The following is a 21,246-nucleotide window of genomic DNA, read 5'->3' as shown; positions in this document are numbered from 1 at the left end:
AAGTCTAAAAAATAATAAGTGAAGAAGCATTTAAAAAGTGTTCCGAATTTTACTTCTTGCAAACTGTGTCTGATTTCAACTGCTAATGATTTATTTAAACAAACTAAAGGTTTGGACAATGATATAAGCATAAGGTAATCATAACTAATTTATCAGGAGTTCGACATAATTGCAAAAAAAAAACATTTTCGCGCCATTGCCAGTAGATATTGGTTTTCTTTGCAATTATGTCGAATTCCTAATAAAATATCAAAACACATTTTTCGTACTCGTTTTGACAAGAGAAAGACAAGAGAATTAAAATAAAGTCTCCTTAAATATCATCGGGAAAACAGAAAAACTTTGAGCGAATCTCACCTTTCTGAGTTTCTGACGTCATCGGCGGTAAATCCCCGCAAATGGTGGCGTTGCCATCGGTGACGCTTTGAAGCAAACCTGAGCGGTTTGACGGGCCATTGACCGACACGCATTTCTGTGGAGATACAACATCAGTTTATACCCAACCAACAACATATTACTGCAATACGAGACATTATCGACGCTCGCTTTGTTTATTTTAATGTTTAAAGCCTTGTAAAAAGGGAAAATTAACATCTAGTCCCGATTTAAATTTACAAAAATACACAATTATACGAACTCGTTGAAATTCCAAGGACAACTTTATTCAAGCCTTTGTGAATTGCATAAATAGTTAAAATAAAAAAAAATAAAATTCACGACGATCGGATGTCCGCGAAATAAACAGTCATTCAAGAGCTTTCGACAACAGAAATTGAGAAAAAAAAGTTTTGTTTTTTTATTTTTTTCTCACCTTTGCGTTTGGATCCCAGGCGCACATCGGGTCACGTGACATGACGCACATCCGGCAGGGGGCGCAAGAGGGACAGGAGTAAGATTCGCAATTTGAGATCGACATCTGAAGGGAAAACACCGTTTATAGAGGATGGTTATACAGGAAAATATTTAAATGGTCGGAAAATGAGGGATATTTGAACAAATACGTCTTGGTAACGGACGAAGATATACACAAGCTAAGCTCAGTGAAATAAATAATTTTGTTGTGAAACATATAAATCAAAAAATGCATCAACCGATCAATTTGTCTATTTTGAGAATAAATGGTGTATAATTTATAGCATGTACAACTAGCATGTAAACAAATTTGTTATTTAGTACTTAGACAAATGACATGAACAGTTTCAATGGACGTTAATTCAAATACAAAATTGGACAGATTCAAAATAATAAAAATTCGTTGCCTAAGTTTGAACATGTCTAGCTTTTTTTTTGTTTTGTTCACAATAACGAACTAATTTCTCTTTTGAGAACAATACATCAAACACTAGGGTGTTTATGACGTAAGACCAGTCAAAACAGTAGCGTATTGATGACGTCACAAGCTGCAGCGAGCGGTGAACATGTTTTGCACACCAAAGTGTGAAAACGGCTGACGAAACGCGGGTATTCCAAGCCATACATAATTTATATCGGACGAACTTGGCTTTCCTGCCCATAATTACAGTGTTCAAGTGACGTAAGACTTCACCGAGTGAAAAACAAGATTTCCACAACTCCTTAAAGAAGTGATAATAAGCGCTAATTTCGGCTCCAGGTGTAATTACTGGAACGTACTTGGCGGAATCACGTGATACTGTTTAACTTGTATTTCGCGCTTTTTATAGACGTTTTACCTGGAAATGCGCTATATTACGATTCACAGAAAAGTTCTAAATTTGGCACAAAAACTACTAGTTGTATTTCTCCTGTTTGTATGCTCTTGGTACAATCGTTTTTTTTATTCAGATGGATTTTAATCGTGTATTAATCTATACAATATGTCTCAGACGATGCAGTTTAAATCATTCATATGGAAATTTCCCGCAGACAATGAATAATGTGCAAAAAGAAATATTCTCGCTTCTAACAGATGAATCATACATATATAATATTTGCTTTCTTTTTCTTTGCGAATCCGAATCTTTGTATATTTTTAATAAAACAGTTCAAAGGATTCACAGACAAGAATGATGTAATATTACAGCCGCTTGTCAAATTACAAGGGAAATTTATCAGTAAATTCTAATTCCGATGGGAGAATTTCTGAATGATGTCTAAAAATATATTTTCATAAAAACGAAACAGCGGTCGTTAACCTTAAAATCCACTTTCGACTTAAAAACGCGGTCGTGGATCACTGAGCACGAAGGACAAGGCTTGTTACGGATCAGTAGTCACAATCACGCTGACTTTTTTACCGATATTTTGGCGACTGTGTTGGAATTTATAGCATTTTCCTAAATTTCGACAAAAATAGCATTTTTTTTTCAAAAAAGTCACTGCTTTGCTTGATATTCCAACTCGTGAAAGCTGTAACAAGCCAAAAGTCAAACCAACAACTACGAACCTGTTTCAACTCGTTAGCTGTATCCACGTAGAGCTGTGACGTCACAGGGGAAAGCAGCAGGTTTGATACGGTACCTTCGGACAGCTGGTACCTGGCGAGCTGGCGGGATTCCGGTTTGCTTCCCTTTAAAAAAAATCGATTGTTACGTCAAGGTGAGCGATTGTTTCCGCACAATGGCAGGTGAGTTTGAACGTAAATAAACGAGGTTAAATGGAAAATATTAATTGTATTCAAATCCAGGTAAAATATTGCGGTTATAATAAGGTCTTCACATTAGATCGATCCCGTTTTCGACTTTGTGACACAAAAATCATTCATTGTTACGTATTCATTGTTACGTAACAAATTAATAAGCAAGACTATTTTAGGGCTGAAAGTATGGGCTTAAAATCATAAGGTTTAAATATCTTAATTGTTAATTGAATTGAACTATCCCCGAAATTAGAAAACTTATCGGTTAATTAAAATGAAAGTTTAAATTTAGACCTTATTTCAATAGATTTTACATAAATGCCGTTTTAATAGAGGAATGCACTTTCGATGGAAACTTATTGTGAATAAGGGTTAAATAAATATTTTAAGGTTAAATATTTGAACTATTGTAGCATATTTAGGTTTCGAATCTACAAAGCTATTCATAATTCTTGGTTCAAAAGATCACCAGAATTCATAAGAATAGAATCGAAAGAGCATTGCCTTTAGCTGGCAAGTGATGCATTGTGAAACAAAGCTCATAAATTCCCCACTCGAGAACTGCTGAATTGTGCAAAGGTTTCGTTTTTTTCATGATGTTACGAAGTTATATTGCACTATTACAATATGTCACCTTTATTTTGACAATCTTGGTGATCGCTCCGGATGCACTTGCAACGAACATTACGTCATAAGTTTCACCATCCAACGCTTGTTGTCTGTAAACTGCAATCTAAAAAAATCAACATTTATTAGAAAATTAAGATAGAAAATAATAAAGCATAAATAATATTTTACTTGTCAACACATATTAATCAATAATCATCATAAAAATAAAAAATAAATTGCACAGGTTTTACCTTTACAAACTTCTCCCCCTGCTGGTAGGCGAGCGTACCCCCCTTGCTTGATGACGTACCCAGTGTTGATGACATCACGTTTCCCGATACGAAGGGGTGGTTTGACATAAAGGTCGTGAAGTCCAGAGGGAAGTCCTTACTGGTCGCGTGGGGAATCCCCAACATACCGTCGTAAGCGCAAGTGCCAGGGAATGGTTTTGGAAGTTGCTGGAAATTAAATTCAGTTTATTATTTTATGGTTTTTATTAAGATATATATTTTTTTTTATAATTTTCAAGTTTAAGTTATGCCTTCCTCAGCGTTTTTGGAGCTCTAAGTCTTAATTGGTTTGTAAAATTTACATAATTTTTAAGGTTCTTTTTTATTTTTTGAACTGTTCAGTGTTGCAAACCAAAATTTGAAGTTTTGGTTGACCTTTATTAATACTAAAATAGGAGCATTGTGTCTTTTAACATTCTTGTATTTTTTGCGTTTGGAACCGTCCATGAGTTGGATGTATAATAAGTTGTTTAGCATACTATAGTTTTATTAAGACAGTTAGTGGGTAAATTTATGTTAAGAGGTGATTTTAAGTTAAATTGTAAGGAAAGTGGCTTGGTATTAAAATTTACTAGAGGGGCCAAAATTAAAACCTTACGCAAAATCTGTACATAAATAGCAATTCGTCAAGTTTATTGTACTCACCAACTCTTCACCTGAGCTTCGCAGCATCTCCGAACTTGAACTTTGAACCCAAAACTTACCGGAGTGGAACGCATCCTGAACGTCACTCAGGCGGAACGCGCAAACAGCCGTCGATTCGAAAAGTTCGTTCTGCCAGAAAGGTGGTGATTAACTCAAATTCCAGATAAAATGTCCATTTTTATTAGATAAATGTTTTTTAGGATGTATTACCGTCTAATTACATTTTGTTTAATAAAAAGGTCAGCAACTGAGAATTTGTTTGTTGTGTTTAACTGTGAATTGATCCCTCAAAATGTAGACTTGACACGTGTTACAATAGCTCCAGAGTTCATCAAAGAAGGGTTAAAATTTCGAGACTTAGGGTTTTGCAATTTTAAATTCAGAGACTTTTAAAATATTGTTGCTTTACCAGGCGACTCCCTCAATCCTATACTGACGTTTGGACCACAAGACACTGGTTTTCCTGATAATTACAATAATTTGAATCAAACAACAATATTCGATAAAATCGACATGGCTTTAGTACTTTTTTGAGACTCCAGCACTAATGATTTAAGAGCTCCAAAACCCCCAGATCTTAACACAAAGGGTGAAAAAACCATGGGGTGATTTGTTGTCAAACCATTCTCATCGTACGGGAACAAAAGATGGTTAAACAGCCGTTGAACTTGTGGCATCAGATGCGACCTTTGGCGTAACTAGAGCCTGGATTTACGTAATTGCGGGGAATTTTGTGTACAACAGTAAACCTTTGTACCGCTGTGGTAACGTTCCGCTTGAATGAACTTTCGGCCTTTACTGGATTTTCAAAATCTATTTTCGAGTCTTACATTTGATAACTTACTTTTGAAAACCAAGCCACCCCTTACAAGTAAAATAAAGCAAAGTTCATAATTAGAGGAACTATATGATTAATTGTTTGAGAAATCACTATTGTTTTGGTCAGAATAAATTTTAGATAACGTCTATGTTTTTTGTTTTTTTTCGTACTTTTTGCTGATTGCAACAAATTAAAACAAAATATATTTTTAGGGTATCTTTTAATTAGGTTGTTATGAAAATGTTTAAATATTCTACATTTTCAAGTGTAAAAAACAACCCGTGAAAAAGATTCTCAAAAAGACCTGAAAAGAAAAATTACCTTTTAATCACCTAACTACATACCATTAAAAATAAACAGTTTTAAGTTAATATTAGGGAAAACAACAAACAATATAAAAAAAAGATAAAAAATTACTTTCTCACCTTTGAATAAAACGTCCCGTATATGATCCCGGACTCGGTGAACGTGACGTCAGTAGCGCTACTGAAGCGGAACGGAGTTGTTCCACTCACCTCGCACACTAGCGCCACCTTGAGGAAGGACGTGAAGTCAGATTCCTTCCAACTTCCGCCCTGGTCGTTCGCACAAACCTGGAAGTACGATAGTATCGTATACTGACCGATATATGGGTAATTGAGGATATTATAGATGTTAGCTGATTAAAATACAAAATTTATTCAACATTTAAACAGTTTTTAAGGAATTTTATTATTTTAATGCGATAAGGAGTTCGAAAACGTCCGATAATATCGTATCGTGGACGATATCTCGATAATACAGGGTTGTCAAATTGGCAATTCTATAGTTAATTGCTTATTGACAGGTTTTTTAAAATAAATTTATACGAATTTTGAAATACTCCCTCTTTGAAATTAAAAAAAAACTATAATTGTTAATAACGCAGCATTATTTCCCTATCCAATGACAAATTGAATAACATTTCTATGGTACTAAAGGACGCTTCAATGAAATGATCTGCTTATTTAGTTTTCGCAATATTTCCGCTTAGTTAGTTGTGACTTTTTAGCTAAAAATAAATTGTAATCGAAAATACGAAATAATATTTAAAGGAGAATTAAGTGAGACGAGTTCCCCATGACGCGAACTTTTCGTTCCAAATTTACCCGACAACAAAGATATTTTATCGTTTAACGAGGCTTGTGAAACTTAACACAATAGGTTAGATCGGGGTTTCCAAGATGGCTTCAAACGGTTTCGCACAATAAGCAACAATTGTTGGTGTTATGGTGAAAAGCCCGGTCATCAAAACCTTTGGTTGACATTAGAATGGCACAAAGTGCGGATACTTACTCACAAAAGGTTGGCAACTAATATATGGAACTAAACCACGATAAGGAACCATTAAAAAAAACCTTGCAACAAGATTGAATTCGAGCCTTTCTTGATGTATTTGTTGTAGATTTAACACTCACACGTTACACCATTCGCATGGGAACCATTTTACTTTAGTTCGCACGCAACGTTTACAGCAGTTAAACTGAGGGATTTCCAATGTTTTGGGGACTTTTAAAGGTAAATGTGGCGTAAAAAAGCCAGGTGACGTGTAATTTGATTTGAAATTAACCCTTGAACGTGTTTTTTCATCCCTTAATCAACTAAAAAAGGAACTAGGCAAGGGAACCGAAATGCGGAATAGGGTTTGTCCTGCAATTGTTTGGGAATTGTGACGTAAATAAACCTAGGCGACTTTTATTTTGATTTAAAATCTTTTTACAACCACCTTTCAATCTTTTATGTAGGGTCGGGTTTATTTTTTCGTAAGTCAGTAAAAATGAGTGGGTTGCAACTAAAATAAGGATCTGGGATAAAATAACTGAATTGCGGACTGGCGTTTGTCCAACAATTAGGCATTGTGACGTAATAAGCTCAAATTGAGTTTGTTTTGATTGAAAATATTTTTCACAACCACCTTTTAATCTTTTTATGTAGGGTCGGGCTTTATTTTTGGTGAGTCATTAAAAATGAGTGGGTGGCAACTTAAATAAGGAACTGAATTGTGGACTATCGTTTGTCCAACAATTTGGCATTGTGACGTAATAAGCTCGAATCGAGTTTGTTTTGATTCAAATTGTAGCTACCTGTGCGATCCTGGTTCCCGCTTGTTCTTGGCTTTTCTCGTTGAAGATGACGTAAACCTTTTTCATCTTCCTCCCATCCATGACGTCATCAGCGGTGAATGACGACACGAAATCGACGTTGCCTGGAAACATACAAGATCATAATAAATTACACTAAATATATAACATTTTGGATATTTATACGTTCAACCGATTTTCAACCGATTTCTTTAAACATTTTTATTGTATTTTTCTTCAGTGTTAGATTTATTACTTTTTAGACGTGTAAGAAAAATAAAATATAACACAAAAATCGCAAATTAGTCGCTGTGTAATCTCTAACAAGCGATAGGATTGTGTTTTTTACACCTTTTAACAAACCCTAAAAATGTGTTGAGTTTAAAAGCAACTTCCAAAGAAAGACCAGACGTGCGCGACTTTAAAAAAAAAAGGGGAGTTCTAGGGTTGTAGCTGGCTTATGTTAGGTTTTCGGGGCGGATTTTTCGATAATCGTAAAACAAGTTTGCCGACATCATAAAATAGTGACGTCATAAGCTTGCGTCACAAAAAACACTAAATTTAAAAGTGATTCTGCAAATTCAAATCTCTTGTACACGTTTTACATGTGAACTTTATTTAACCTTGCGGGTGTTGGGTTGATACAAGTGTTTGCCAGAATATAATAAGTAATTGGTGCGCAACAATTTGTTAGTGGGATCTTATCAGAGGGCAAAGTACTTATTTCGCAACTTGGCTTCAAGGTTAATGTGACACTTAACTAGGTAATCAGTAATTGTGGGGATTTGCGTTGTTTAATCAGCTTAAACTTTTAAAAGTTAAGCCCGTTTCTGGTTCATGAAAATGTACGAGAAATGTTCTGCGTTTTTTTTTAATCGAACATTGTATCCCGACCAAAGGAGGCAATTTATTTTGGCATAAAAGTAAAGACCATCTCGCACTTTACAAAAAAAGACAACGATAACTCAGTGTATATGCATGTTTTTCCGCAAGTCATTTTGCCATTGTGTCATTTTGCCAATGTGTCATTTTGTCAATCTGTCATTTTGCCGAGTGTCTTTTTACCCTTGTCATTTTGTTAACGTGTCATTTTGGACCTGTGTCATTTTGTCCTTGTGTCAGTCTACCCTTATGGCATTTTGTCCGTGTACAAATGTGTCTTTGTTAATTCCACTCACCACTGAGCATCTTCCCAGCGCCTGCACTTGTCTGTAGAACTTGGTTGTTGGGAAGGTTCTTCACAATTTTCGGCTTCCCACTTGTAGCGATCGAAGTCGCCACGAAACCCGAGAACGCGCCCCCCTCGCTAACCCGTTGTGACGTCACAATGTCGCTGGGGTTGTGGCTACACAAGGGGGCGCTAACAAACGTGTCCGGGAGAACCGTTGAGCTCTAAAAGAAGTGAAACGAGCCGATTAGGACGTTGTGCTTATATGCGTAAAATCAGCTTCTTGATAATTTGCTTTACTTATTAACGACTCTTTTGTTTTTTAATAAAATTTTTTTTTTTGCTATTGGTAAAAAGAGAGTGCAAGCTTATTTTTCACCTTTTGAATTAGTCAATTAGGAAAAAAATCCAACAAGAAATTCAATTTAAAACACGGTAAGACCTTTAAAAAAATGCTCTATTTTACAAAGAATTGCTTATCATCTTCTTCTCTGGTAAAAATAGGTGTTCCACTTTTGAAACACCAATACATAAATACGTAAAACCCACCTTAATATCGAGGAACATGTTTTTAGGACTGACAGCTTGAGTTCCGCACATAATCATGTGTGTGTTGTTGTAAGGAACCACACTTCGCACATAGTTGAAGCAGTAATCTCCCATCGGTCCCTTGTAGCTCTCAGGAAGCTGAAGGCAGTTATCACGATCCTCCTGGCTTGCTTCCCACACAACTGTGCTTCTCTGCATCTCTGAGATGTTGGCTGCAAGAAAATATAGGGTTAAAGGAACCGAATCTAGCATAATTTTCGCTTGTTTTTAGTGAATGGCACGACTCATAAATCAAACTTGGTCCGGTATCCAAACGAGGTTTATGTTGCTGTATATTGAACGAAATCAGGGATGTCCAACCTTTTAGCAGAGTGGGCCGCGATTAGGCCTCCATCAAATACTGCGCGTTGCACACGTTTTGATAATAGTCGAAACGATTGTGTTTAATAAAGGCTACTGTAAGTAAGAATAAGTGGTGGGCCGCATGTAAATATCAGGCGGGCCGCAGGTTGGACATCCCTGAACTAAATAAACTTAACGAGCCTATTGAAATTATTATAATTTGCTTTTTAAAATAATTTTGTTGAAAATGAATAAAGATCAAATCTGTGTTAAATTTAACTTGCTTTCTTGTGTATATTTTAGAAATTGCTATTGTTCTAAAGTTACCAGTTTTGTTGGCTGCAAGAAAATATAGGGTTTAACAACGAAATCTGGGGAATCTTCAGATTTTCATATTTTTTTTTTTTTGAAGTGTTACGAGCTACAAATCAAATTTGCTGCCGCTAAAAGGAGTGTTTCTTTACTGTATATTGAACAGACTAAATTCACTCTTTTGAAATTATTGCAGTTCGACGCAGATAATAAAACTAAATATAACAGACATACTTTAAAAAAAGTTTGGCTACTGCGTTAAACTTGACATATTTATCTTATGTATATTTTTTAAATTGCTAATGTTTCAAAGTCACTAACAGTTTTAGATTTTTACAGTAACGCCAGTTATTTTAGTAAAACAGTGGTAACACAAAAAGGGACGGTTAGGAGTGCTAGTTGCCTAAACGACCACATGAAACCTTAAGCTTGGAAAGTAACTTTCAATGTATTGAAAATAACGCAAGCAACACATTAAGGGTAAAACTAAAAGATAAAACCAAGTCAAACATCGCCAGTGTTCAACTTACAGCTTTTAGTTTGCTCAATAAAATTAAGTGAGCCCACGTACGGTTAATGGTTAATGGTTAATGGTTAACAAACCCGCCTACTCGTTCCAAACTTGTTTTACAAACTTAGGTTGCAAGATTGTAAAACATTAATGTACAAGAAGAAATGTGTCAATGGAAAATCAACGCCTTATTTAAAATCGGCCCATTTAGAAAATAATCTTAAACAATTGTTTTTAGCATCAATTTGGCGAATATAAAGATAAAAATAATTTTGCAAATTCTTTTCATCTTTATATTTGTCAATCGATGCTAACTAGCATCATCACAGATTTGCTATTAAGCTTTCACCAAGAAATAATGAATCCTTGTTGCATCAAAAACGCACAATGCTATTGTCGTCTAATAAACCGAAGAATCCACAAAACTCCTGACTTTGCCAAGATAAATGGGTTTGCAAACATAAAAACGGCATACACGTGGTATTTAGAAATCTCTATTGTTGCTCTAGGCTCAATTATTACCATTTGATACCTAGAAACTAACAAAGACACAGGTTTTTTTATATAGATGACGTTGAGTTAAGTATACAAGCCTTACATTACTTGCACGTGTTTACATTTGTAACTGCGATTATTTACTCCATAGTAGCAGCTTATAATGTTATCCCTGCATATTTGTCGGAAGATTTAGCTGACCAACTTACCAGATGACCTAATGTACACATGTCCTTTTCCACCGATGTAAAGTGATCCATCTTGTAACGACATCGACTTGTATCTGTCCCCGTTTGGAAATGTAAAGCTCTCAGCCGACAAGTCTGAAACAAATATTGTATTTATTAAAAGACAATTTATAACACGGAACATTATTCAATATAAGGTCTATTACTGGGCACAGCTGGGCATAGTAATTGAGAACATGATAAGACATTGCGAGTAATTTTGTTCAAAATTTCCAAACCGCTGCCGGATTTGATAAATCAATCATCACGACAAACCAGGGTTCGGCTTAAACTTCGCATAAATCACAACACAAAAAGTGGATAGGTTGGGTTCCCGGCCCAAAAATCACCACCAAGTCAAAATTAAATCTCGTCCCTCCCTACGCACTGACAGACGCGACTAAATATTGTTGAAACTAAAAAGTCAAACTTCTTCCAGCAATAAACTCGTGAAGTAAAGGCGGCCAAAAGTTTTATGGGAGTGAAAAAGGTGATTTCAACACCTCCGAAAGACACGCCCTTAAATAAACCTTAGTCGCATTTCGTTTAAGAAAAAAATAGAGAGATTTCTGCTCTTATTTTAAAACTTTGCGAAATTTTTTTTTTCAAGACTTTGGGGAATTCATGAATTATTTTAAGACAATTTTCAGTTTTGCCTTGAAGTAACGTTTTTAGTGTTAAACGTTTGCTAGGCAAAACGAAACCTGAAATCAACGAGTTGGCATTAAAATGGTGTGACTTTACAACAAAAATGCCTTTCTCACTGAGTTGTGATGTTCGAAATGATCTTCCCACATTTCCCGACATTATCGTGCGCCAATTTGCCACGCAGATAAGTTTCCACGTAAGATGTGATCGCATCTACAGAAGCCAACATTACACCTGGTAATGCAGTTTGGCCTTTGCCTATTTATTGATTCATACCTCAGAGTTTGAAATTAAAAAATCCAATGTGATGGCTGGATTCGCCGGATAGTATTCTTTTCTATCAAGCAGTAATAATATATAGCATCTTATATCCCAAAAACATCAAATTAACCCTTTTGAAGATAATATTCGCAATTCAGCGCCTTGGGGTTATTTGGTCGTGGGAAAATGCAGATAGGAAGTGATTTTACCGGAAGTAAATCACAATAAGGCACTGAACGCCCCAGTTTGTAGATAAAATCTGTGTTTTTGTTTAAAATGGTAAACAATATCTCATAGGGAAAGGTTGTTCAGTAACCCATTGAAAACAACTAGATTCACAACAAAAAATACATCGATGTGTTTATATGCTTTTAATCCTATAAATTTTTTTAGCACTTTTTTGTTCACGCAACTGGTAAGTGTACAATATTCAAGGTAAAATTAGGACAATTGATATGCTTATAATGCCGTGTTTTTTTCAAAAAAAGACCGTTTGAAGCCATGTTAACTGGACTAATGTAAAAAAAACTTGCAGTGTCACCGTTGTTATCGGTATCAGCAAACATTAGTCAACCACAAATGGCTTTTGTTCGTCGAATTATGAGCAGCGCTAATTGCTTGACAAATACAAACAAGTTCGAACCCACATACTTGCTCTTATCGCTTGAAATAACAAGAACTTTGTGAAATATTAATCGGCCTCCTCATCCGAACTCCGATGAATAATTCACCTCCGATAAGGGACTTGGACCAACGGAAGAAAAATTAATTAAAGTTCGTCAATAGGTCGTTGAATGTCCAATAACTGTATTTGTGCAAAATAAAATGTGCGCGGTCCTATAGTTTTTTTGTAAATTTTTTTAACAACTTATTTTACAGTTTTTGGTATTTTAAAGAGTTCAGTGCCCATTTTCCTAATTGACGTACATTATCTTTGTAAATTTACCACAGAAATTCCCGAAAAATTGGCAAAAACGAAAAAATATTCAAACAGTGTTAAGTTAACACCACGCGTTTTTCCGAACGAGTTTAGCCTCGTTTTGACATATTTAAAAATCCTTTTTCCACAATTAACAGCTTAAAATAACACTTAAATTGATGTCGTCAGTTTTCGCCTTGCATGCCAAGATGTTGGTATTCATCCGCCGAACACTCCGCATCCAAGCGCGACCGATTCAAGCGATTCCAGACCGCCGAAAATAAACATCCCCAAATCCGATGACGAATAAAGGCATTGGTGACGTAACAAGAGTGGGCATTGTGATGAAAACAAGTGCCGAGTTGGAGAGGCCCTCGAATCGAGTGTTTGGCAGAAATCGCCAAAGGAGCCTGGTTTATTTCGATAGGATCCAACTGCTGGATTGGAATCACGTTTAAGTACCTAAGCTGCCTGGACTCGAAAAACCACAGTTGGAAAACTTTTGCTTTCTCGTTAAAACTAAAGCCACAGTTGTAGTTGTGGTTCTGTGTGATTTCTGGGTTCAACTTTAAGGGTTTTTAATTGATTTACTTTTTCTGGCTTTTGATGTTAAATAACAAAACCAACCTTCTGATAGAAATACAGCAATTTGTCTTAAAGAACCATTACATTTAGCAACCTCTATGTGTGGGTTACACTAGTGTTAAAAAACGTGGTACTTTAATAGAGGGAATTAAGAAAAGGAATGTGTAACCTTGCACAAGAACAACTTCAGACAACGTCGAGTTGATACAAGTGCGCTTAAGTCTTGTTAATTAACAAGAGGCGTCTTAAGCGGTAGGTGGAGTGAAGGGTGCAACAAATACAAGAGGCGTTGTGATTCAAACTACTTTCAGCAAATCAGCTCAAGATATAAAAGACATTTGCCACTTCTTAGTTAATTAACAAGGGTCATCTAGTGGGGTAAAGTAGTAGATTTAGAAAAAAATATATACGAATAAGACAAGTCTTGAGAACACTTGTAAATTGGGACAAGGGGTTTATATTTGTATTTAACATGGCTAGGTGATAGGGCTTTTAAAGAGTCATAAAACAAATACAAGACAAGCCTATTGTGGTAAAACTAGTTCGCACATCTATATTGGTCCACCGTACTTAAAACTCAACTTAAAACTTCAAATACAAGCCAGCACGCTTGAACATCCATGAATAGCTTCCACACTGACCTGGAATTAAGGAGTTTGACGTTTCAATCGCTTCCACACGAAGCAATAGGATAATGATTGAGGGGTGCTATTGAGAAAACACCCCTGCGTGGGATTAACAAGGGGCCGCACCCCACAATTCACCCCTCGCTTTTACCCCTAAGAAGTGGCTCTGTTGTTCGTGTGTTACGTCACAGACAGGATTGGGGCGAGATTATTACGGGACAAGTGCAAACAAAGAGATTAGGCGATTATTTTCGGGGGAGTCTTGGCTGCCCGGTGACGAGCCAAGATAAACACGGAACGTCGGATAATGGCGCGAATCAAACAAACGCCCTTTGTCGCGTCATAAAGAGGGGTTTATGCCGTTTCGATTTTGCGCGGCGTCGAAATCGTATCAGCTCGGGTGCGGATTACATCGGGGTGGGTTCGTGGGTATGTTCACTGGTTTCCAAGATTTATTCATTTCGGGATATTATTAAAAAATAATTTTAGCTTTAAAACCATTTCGATTTTTTATACAAACCGGGCCACAGCTGAAAAGTGTATTTTACACCAATATTACAGTTTAATGAACAAAATCGGATTCTGACAGATTATTCCGGGAATTGGATTTGTGAGTATACTTTGGGATTTAAGGATAAACAAGTGTTAGGAATTTTCACGAATAAATATTAGTTTTAAACATGAACTTTTGTACCAACTTTAAAATAGGCTTTTGGCGGATTATACTGGTAGTTTGTTCTGTGGATATACAATAGGATTTTAGACGATATATAATTCTAAACATTTTCCAGCATAAATACAGCATTGCTTTTTTCATTCATTTGAACAACCACCGTTAGTTTTAACGTGAAATCATTGTGTACAAGACAGTTTTAGGCGTATATTTATTCCTTTCTAATTAACCTGCTTAAATGTTATTAACCGAGTTATTATATTATTCTCTAATTACATGTACAATGATAGTAATATGAGATTCCTGCGACATTACTAATAAGTGGGAAATGCAAAGGTGTCGATCCACTCAATGTTCTAGTTAAGCCCACACAAACACGCAGGTAAGTAGAGGACACATCCGACAAAAAATCCTTTTCACCAACCCCAATGTTTCGAGGGTAAACACAGGTAGCTCACCAATACACGATTTGCTCGGGGGCCACCGTGTTAAACCAGACACCTGATAGCACAAACATGCTAAGGGCGATGTTAAGGCGAGTGTTCGTGTGCTGTGGACCTCGTACGACTGTCGGCACTTTTGGTGGCCTTGTATATCTTCCCAGTGGACACCTTTTACTTTCTTAATGGCCGGGTACAAAGGAAATAACATGGAAGGGGGGGTCGGGGTTGAATCGTGTATCTTTAGTGTCGAAAGTTCACCTTATTGTACTGAAGGTCGCTTATAAGCTGTAAAGAATTTTAAAACCGTGAATTGATTGCTTTAATTGGGGATAGTTAACCTTCAGAATATGTCTCTAGGTATGTTTTTAGACGGAATATTGGAAAAAAAGTAATTTTTATTGGAAAAAAAGTGGTTTTACGAAACGTTATAGGTGTGTTTTACATGCCATTTGGTGAAGTAAGTTGTAGTTTTACTGATCCACAATAGCTAAAAAAGGGTGTTGGCTGGGTGCCAAGTAAAACGTGTAACCCACACAATGGTAAATGGGTGTAGCAAGGGTTTAACAGTGAAAATGCCAAAGAAATGACAAGCCCCAATACTCAAGGGTACTTGTAGGTTGAACATTTAAGCCTAATGTGTAACAATTTGTGAAGATTAGAATCGATTTCTGTTTTGAAACTTGTGGTTGTCGCACAAATACAAACCACACGTTTTTTTTTTTTATTTGGGAAAGATATTTCCTTTTTACTTTGTTGTGAATTCACAAGGGCAGGATAATATTTTACTTGGGTATGATTTTGTCTAAAATAGATTAACGCAAACACAACTGAAGAGCAACAATACCCTTGACTTTGTACAGTTAGAAAACAAACTTCATTTCAACAATACACTTCTGTTTTGGTAAGGTAATAACAACAGTCAAGAAATATTAAAGCAAAATAGTCGGTAATATTTCAAAACAGAACTTATTAGATGGCACAGAATAGCAAAATTAAATAAAAATAGACAAAATGTTTTGTGAAAGCTTGAAAAAGGTAAAAATTATCTCATATTTTCGCTGTTTCTCAAGGTTAAGTGTAAGTTCAGGTCACAATGTCACGTCTACAATGGTAAAGACTCACACAATACACAATCTTTTGTTAGATCCAAGCACATAGGATCCGGTGTACTGAACATTCGCACAAAACCAACAGCATCCTTCAAATAAGGTCTACTGTGACGTAAGACTCGATTGTGTGACGAAGAAGGGCGGCAATAAATCAGCTGGGACGTTCAAAAGTTTTCCCGAATCAAGCGATAACAAAAAGGTGCAGCCGCCGGAATTTAAGCTCGTAATTGAATTAAGAAGTCACCTTTACATTAGGGACAAGATTCAACCGGGTTTAATTCAACTTTTCTTTGAGTTGGTGATTTGCGATGCGATGAGATGCTCCTCTTACGAAGCAAATCTAATTCAGCGGTGATTTAATAGTGAAAAGGGGTGGGGTAGGATATTGCGGTTTATTTGTGACCTATGGACTGGATACTTCTCTTGGAAGTTGTCACGCCATTATTTCGCAACGCAAAACATAATTTTTCAGGGTTTTTAGATGACCCATGACCCTAAGGTGCTATGGTCAAACATCAAAGAAATTTAATAAAAGACTCAAATTTTCACTTGAAAACATATGTAGTGATATTAACAGAACTTGTTCCATATAGGTTCCGAGTAAATTAATTCCCAAAGAAATTCCATCTGATAAGATGAAGTGAGACAGCGATGATAAAGGATGGACGTTTTGCGACAAAACACAGCAGGCGTGGAGAGATTGCGCAAAACATATTGTTCGGTCAAAAGCAAACAGACAATGGGGAGTGTGACATCACAGTTGGAATAAACAAATGGCAGTTCCGGATTGTTTAAATTGCCATTTGTTAATTGGCCCACAAATAATTTAATGCACATTTCACATTTATTTCTAACAATTGGAAATTGCAAAAAAATCATAATTAATAACCTTCTTTATGAGATGTTTTAAGGTTTGATTATAATTTTTTAAAGTTTGAATTATTCTACAGCTAGGGACTAATTCGATTATAAACGCACTTAAATGAGTCACGAAGGCGAAAAAACTTTTGTGAAATCAACACCAGGTCCAGCGAGTCCAACTTTACCACATTCGCAACTTTCAGACAATAGCAACTAATTGCAAAACCCAACAACAGCAGGCAAAGTCCTTCAGGGGTCAATATCCGAAGTTCAGCTTACAGTTATTGGCAGGAACACAATTTAGTGGTTAGACTGACTGACGCTGGTTGGAGAGCTTTTACATTTGATAGCCACCGACTATAGGCATGGAAAGGCGACAGACTGGGACCAATATGTGGCACGTTTTGGCCGCATTCGACCCATTTCGCACCTAATTGCTTGAAACAGGCGCCAAATAAAGGTGGTGGTTTGTAACAGAATCCTTTAAAATCCAGTTTTATGTCAGGTTTTCACGTTTTCAAACGACAGTCATCCTTAAATTGAGATTTTGATTCCTTTACAACAAAACGTAATAGTTAGAACGTAATATACGGATTTCCATAGCAATTAATGAAAAAAACATAAAGCCAAAACATTGGTGTAATTACTGTTTAAACATTTGTAAACAAAAATATATATAAATCGATTGTAAAGTTTTGGATTTGATATATTTGGTAACTTAGTTTTCGCTACTTGAAACCGAATATCTTCCACTTTAACCGATTTCACGCCGTAAAGGTGCTAATAGCGGCTAAATAGAGCAAGACATTGGAAGTGTGTCGGTTTATAGAGCGCCCAGTAAGTGAAGTGGTTCCACTGGGTCAGTCCTGCTAACTGACCAACTTAAATCTACTGCTTGTGATAAGGTTGACTGGCTGCACACGTTTTATTGCTGTACGCCGATAACTTTTGACACTTTCGATGGCCGGTGATAAATTTCTAGGCGTCGTGAGTAAAATGGTTTAGTAAATGAGTACAATGATAAAACGAGAGGCTAAAACACGTTTCCATTCAACAGGTTCAAGATAAAAAACATGTTTTTAGGTTAGGAGATATTATTGTTGAGATAAGAGTCTTATCTAATCAATGATTACCATTTTCGGGCCAAGCAGCCTGTGGGCATTTGTTTTACATTTGTCTAAACAAAAATTAGTAAATTCATACAATTAAAGATGTTAAACTTAAGAGTCTTTCGTGATAAAAGTGTAATGCTCAATGATTTTTTTTTTATTAAATAACACGGGTTATTTTACGTGTGTAACGTTAGCTGTAAAAACTATAAATCTACTGTATATGAGCAATTGTGAAAACAACTAGATTTGGAGCATAATGGTTTAAGGTTGTTGTTAGACGTGTAGTAAGAATATCAAAACCCATACAGGTTTTGGACGTTTGAGATACTTCTTGGAAAAAAAATTATTCGAAACGTTCAAAATGATATCTACTTCTCTATGGCCTTTGCTATTTAAGCTATTTTTGATTATTTGTGGTAGAAATAACTACAACAGAAGGTTTACTTTAAATATTCAGTGCGACCTTAATTAAAGGTAGCAGCAGTTTGGGGACCAACCCCTTCCCTCCAGTCTGCTTTTAAATAATGCATTCGAGACAAAACAAACGTCAGTTGTGACGCAACAACAGGATGAGGCGTGACTTGAATCGATAAGCTGGAGGCACTAAGTAAGGAGAAAGTCACTTTTCCACTGGACTGATTGAGTGTGTTAGACATTGTGCGTAAATCAAGTGTCTTAGTAGAGTCTTTCTAATTCGGTTCACTTCTTGTAAAGGCACCGTTGTTACAACAAACAAGCATAACTTTTTCACACCCTTTTATATGTTAAAATACTTTAAACGAAACCAATAATATAATTTTTTTATCAAAATTGAAATCGTTTTACTTTTGTGATTCATTTTTAATCATAATACAGGCAAATTAGTTTTTACCAAACACATAAGGTCGCCTATAACAAACAGACTTGGACAAAAAAGTCACAAACAAATAGCAAAACAACGTTGAAAATGCCTAGAAACCAGCCTACTTTCAAATATATTGCCAGCGGATGGGCTAAATTGTTCCACTTAACTTACGTAGCTTGGTCCCGCCCGTTTTAACCCTGTATTTAAACAACTCATCCCCTAATACACACACACAGGGGACATAAAGGCCTCCAATCCATACTTAGAACTTGGTGTTTGCTCAGCCTGGAACCCACGCCAAGTGCGACCATCACGTAGTTAAGAACAAAATGTTGTGAGGGCTATTTAAAAAAAAGGTTTATCCACTTCAAACTTCATGACTAGTGCTAATACTTTGAAGGAGAAAAAATGTAAAATGGTCGTTCAAATATGAAACGTGTTGTTGAGTGACGTTTAAAATTTGAACTACCATTTTACTTTTTTTTTCACCACAAATAGATTAAAGGAAGTTTTAAAGTGTCTTAGGTCCTAGGCCTAAGTTCGCGGAACTATAACCACTAAACGACCTCCAGTTTGTTCAGGTTAATTCCTTGAGCCTCCATTGTTACTCATTAATCGCCGACCACACGTGACTGTGTGGCGTCATAGACGGTTGTGTATTTTCAAAAAAGTTGGCGCTCATGCGGTGTGTGACTCACCGTTTAAAGGCCCTTCACTATATTTCCAAAGTGCTTCATTAGCTTTACATGTGCCATAAAATGGAAAATGGCAGTTAATGATGTCAGGTTGCATACAGTGCGTTGAACCTTGCTAAATGAAATCGACTTTTATTACTTCAGGGGTTTCCTGCAAACAATTAAATTTACTTAAGTTGTAAAAAACATGAGCAAACATGAAGTTGAATTTACGAGGGTTAACTTTGAGAAAACTGAGAATTGAAATTACGCACGTCCTAATGGAAAGAGTCAGTGTTGAAAATTAGGTTACACCTTATACAAACCCAACATCCTCATTTAAACGGCCTGGGAAGCCACTAACAGTACAATTTTTGACGAAATTTCTTCACTAATTCACATGAGTGGAAAATCTCAAAGGTTTAACGCGACAAATAGTCTGAAACAAACAGTTCACCATCCTATTTTAAGCAACATTTTAAACAAAAAATAATTACGTAATTACTTCACTAGTTCCTACGATTTGTAAAACCGTAAAGGTTACACCTCAACAAACAAGCTAACCCCTGCAAAACCCCCCTAATCTGTTGTGTGTGGGGTAACGCCAACCCCAAGGGGGCGAATTCCGGTCACAGGCCTCACGCGATGAGTCACTTGGTGCCACGTTTGTGTGGTAAATCTCCTAATCCCGACAGAGCATGAAAAATGGGCTTCAAATTACAGGAGACTAAAATTTAAAGATTGAAATTGACTTGCCAACGATTTGCGTGGTTTTTGAGCGAAAATAATTTATATCTTTGAAGAGAATTTGTGTTTTTTCGGGCCAATTGCATTATCACGGCCACTGAAATCTGTTCACAATGTTAGACTGCTGGAAATACGGGTGGGTCTGATATTTCAAAGCAGGGGTGACGAAAAAGTTTAAATTCCCATGAAACCTGCCGGGAGGGTTCACAGACAATTTAAAACACGTGAAAATGTTGGCTGAAGTTAAAATACATTATCTAAATCAGTAGGACGTAGTAAGAATATGAAATCCCATATAGCAGTAAGTAGCATTTTGAACGTTTTGGATAACTTTCTTTATTTTCAACATAAAGTATGTTGACAAAAGTTATAATATTTAAAAAATAGCATCAGTAGACTAATTGAGGTTAAATAATAATATAATAAGCAGCAGTAAGATAAATGAATTTTAACAGTTTTGCGCTTTGCTTAAATATTTGTTTTCTCAAAATCCGACTAGTAACCCTTCTTCATGGCCTAGTTCACATGGGCCGCATAATAACGGTAACATCTTCATTTCCCGACACTTAGGTGTTACAGATAAAGTTACAACCGCATTCCGACCTGAGATCACTTCGCATGCGACCTGCGTCATCGCACGCATGACTGATTTCGCATCATTTAAAAATTCGAATAATGCCAGAGGCGATGGGAACTAGATCTAACGACCGGATGATATCATGACGATTCTGGGTCGAATTTTGGGGTTTTAAGGTCAGTTTTTGTAGGCGTGGGAAGGTTTTGTGTGATTTAACCGAAAATCCTGTGATTCCGGTGCATTTTTCAGCAAAAAATCACAACATTTAGTAAGTTTTTGTTCGCTAATTTCTACTACAAGAAATCCTCGGCATAGTTGGGGAGAAAATCACATCATTTCGTAAGTGAGTTAATCTTTAAGACTAAAATTCCAAGAGTGTTATGTAGAGATTATGATTACGTATTGCTCAATGGTTAATAGAAATCCAAATTAGGTAAAAAGAGGCTCTTTTACGAAACTCTACAACATGGTGTTTAAACCAAAACATCAACATTTCCAGCGTAC

General features: G+C 36.2%; 1 protein-coding gene across 1 annotated transcript in view; it reads right to left on the bottom strand.

Moving 5' to 3' along the window:
* The window catches only part of LOC146137193 (semaphorin-3C-like), a 34,333-nt gene that overhangs the window by 4,968 nt on the left and 8,119 nt on the right, over positions 1 to 21,246 (bottom strand). Inside the window, exons 2-12 of the mRNA XM_083393489.1 lie at positions 10,646 to 10,759; positions 8,777 to 8,988; positions 8,238 to 8,451; positions 7,063 to 7,184; positions 5,386 to 5,553; positions 4,141 to 4,269; positions 3,457 to 3,663; positions 3,231 to 3,329; positions 2,405 to 2,527; positions 812 to 916; positions 358 to 472 (exon numbers count right to left, since the gene is read on the bottom strand). Of these exons, the coding sequence (XP_083249615.1) occupies positions 358 to 472; positions 812 to 916; positions 2,405 to 2,527; positions 3,231 to 3,329; positions 3,457 to 3,663; positions 4,141 to 4,269; positions 5,386 to 5,553; positions 7,063 to 7,184; positions 8,238 to 8,451; positions 8,777 to 8,988; positions 10,646 to 10,759 (1,608 nt within the window). The remainder of the gene's footprint in view (positions 1 to 357; positions 473 to 811; positions 917 to 2,404; positions 2,528 to 3,230; positions 3,330 to 3,456; positions 3,664 to 4,140; positions 4,270 to 5,385; positions 5,554 to 7,062; positions 7,185 to 8,237; positions 8,452 to 8,776; positions 8,989 to 10,645; positions 10,760 to 21,246) is intronic.

This window comes from Ascidiella aspersa, chromosome 7, assembly GCF_963924565.1.
Source record: "Ascidiella aspersa chromosome 7, kaAscAspe10.2, whole genome shotgun sequence".
Lineage (NCBI taxonomy): Eukaryota > Metazoa > Chordata > Ascidiacea > Phlebobranchia > Ascidiidae > Ascidiella > Ascidiella aspersa.
Note: the sequence above shows the minus strand (reverse complement) of the source record. Positions and strands in the feature narration are given on the sequence as shown.